At 45.7% G+C, this 2,375-nt stretch overlaps 1 protein-coding gene across 1 annotated transcript; it reads left to right on the top strand.

The window, feature by feature from the left end:
- The first annotated feature begins 1,126 nt into the window (after positions 1-1,126).
- On the top strand, positions 1,127-1,714 carry LOC149840113 (uncharacterized). Its single transcript, XM_090005000.1, has one exon. It carries the CDS (start codon positions 1,127-1,129, stop codon positions 1,712-1,714), a length of 588 nt encoding a protein of 195 aa, XP_089861126.1.
- Positions 1,715-2,375: the final 661 nt, after the last annotated feature.

Raw genomic sequence — 2,375 nt, 5'->3', positions numbered from 1 at the left:
ACTCGACGTTGGGCTGAGCTTGGGCGAGCTAAGCAGCTTCATAAATGAGTCAATCACGAACATGGCAAGCTCGTCTTGGCAGCATAACCCATGCATGCTCGTTTTAGATACTATACAGTTGTATATTATGTATTATATATATTATATAAGTTATGTACATAAGGGTCACTAGAATATGTTAACTGAAAATATGTGAGCTGGAGTGTGAACTTAGGTACTTGTGATGCTTTTTTTTCAAATCAAACCTTGCTGATGTGTTCTCGTAACAATAGACTCTTGAATCATGTATTTTAAATGAAAAAATATGATTTTTGAATGTTTGAATATTTAAAAAAATTCTGAATCATTGATTTTCAAGCCTCAGAAATAAATAAAAATCTCAGTTCATACTTCAGTTCACATATCTCCAGTTAACATATATTCTAGTGTCCCATGCAATGTTGTCAGTATCGGAATCAGATCTGTATCGTTTGGCCAACAATTCAGGTGAATCTTTACCGATTCTCAAGTGAACCCTTGTGAATCAGTCAAAAAATAATTAAAAATATTGTGTCACATGTATTAAAGCTATTAAAATAATATTAAAAAATATTTTTTAAGTTAATTTTATATTTATTAAAAATTAACAATTTTCTGGCGATACCATACACACCGATACTGGTAACACTGGTTTACATATTATATATATATATATATATATATATATATATATATATTATAAAGTTAAAAATACTTAATTTTTTTTTTTTAAAAAGTAAGCTTGTAATCAGCCAGTAAACCTCGGCTCGTGACAAGCCCAAGCAGGGGCGTACCCTTAACCAGCTAAGCCTGAACAGCCCAAGCTGGCTGCTTTTCTGTTGGGACTTTTTATCTTCACCGCAGCTAGTCATATGGAAGAAAGGGAGAGGTATTATAGTCATTTACCTTTATACGATTATAAATCCATCATCAATCATCATTACTATTTATTACGTACTCTCTTCTCTTTCATCATAAAAGGCAGTGCAGAAAGTGAAAGAGAGCGGTGACAGTGATGTTGGTGTTGGTGGTGGTTCTACGCTTCTACTGACTGCATGCGGACTTTGCACGGGTGATCTCTGAGTTCTGTCTGAATTTTGGCCGGAAGATGGGGAATTGCGTGTGGAGAGCGTTTCCGGGGCCGGGGCAGTGCGAGGCCGTAAGGGTGGTGACGTCCACGGGAGGGATCATGGAGTTCCACGTGCCGGTGACCGCCGAGCGCATCACCAACGAGTTCCCTGGCCACGGCATCTTCCGTCGCCACCTCTCATCCCATCCACTCCTCCACAACGAGCCGCTCCTCGGAGGCCACCTCCTCCCCCTCGACCACCAAAGAGGCGGCCTCGCCACCGGAAATCCCGCCTCCGCCGCAGCCGACGACGCCGATCTTCCGGCGATGTCCGCCTCCTCGGCGCCGGCGCCTTACCGAATGTCGTTCGACAGCCACGTGTTCGGGAGGTGGCGGAGGCCGGGGGCGGAGGCGTTCCCGCTGTGCCAGAAGGCGGCGACGTCGGGCGTGTGGAAGGTGAAGCTGGTGATCAGCAGGGAGCAGCTGTCGGAGATCCTGGCGGAGGAGTCGCACACCAAGGCCCTGATCGACAGCGTCAGGACGGTCGCCAAGTGCGGTGGCGGGTACCCTCCTCCGGCGTCCAATTCCGACGAGGGGAGCCTCTCCAGCGGCCGGAGGACCTCCTAGCGCCACCGCTGACGCCGTCCCCTCCCCCAAATTCCGATGCTTCTTTTCATTGTTGGTGCTGGTGCTGGTGGTATTGTAATGTATCACAGGATGAATAGTGCTGAAACAGAGCTACTCGTTTTTACTATCCTTGTAAAGTTTCTTTTTCTCATACGTGTTTGGAGTGATCATACAACCTCTCTCTAGTCTAGGTTAGAGAGGTGGGTACGGTTTTATAGACCGGCCGGGTCAGACTAGCCTCGTGAAGGGTGGTTCTTCTAGGCACGTGACGTGGTTAGGTTTCCAATTTCGATCTAGGTGTGTAATCATATGATCCTATCTTGTTGGATGTGGTGCTACAATCTGATCTCCCTAATCAGAACCAGTCTAATTGAATGTTTAATCTTAAGAGATCTGTATTAAATCAAGCAAGCTTATTAAGTCTTATTGGATTCGAGTTAAAAAACATTGAGCTAGATCCAATTAGTAAGGAAGTATAGGGTATGAGTGACCACCGCCCGGGTCGTGCTCATGGCCAGCAAGGTGGTTGTGAAGGCATTGAGATGAAGGCACCGGATCAAACCCAGTCCGTAGCTTTCAAAGGTGAGCCATGTAAGGCAGAGTGATCAAACCCACTCGTGTGCCCCACCTGGGGTTTGCCTTGCAGGTGGCCCAGTTCTCA

The sequence above is a fragment of the Nuphar pumila genome, chromosome 4 (genome assembly GCF_984573655.1).
Source record: "Nuphar pumila chromosome 4, dmNupPumi1.hap1.1, whole genome shotgun sequence".
In the NCBI taxonomy this organism is placed as follows: Eukaryota; Viridiplantae; Streptophyta; class Magnoliopsida; order Nymphaeales; family Nymphaeaceae; genus Nuphar; species Nuphar pumila.
This window is presented reverse-complemented; position numbering and strand designations above follow the sequence as displayed.

Excerpts from the sequence above, each read along its gene's own strand:
- LOC149840113 (XM_090005000.1), top strand. The coding sequence starts at position 1,127 with ATGGGGAATTGCGTGTGGAGAGCGTTTCCGGGGCCGGGGCAGTGCGAG.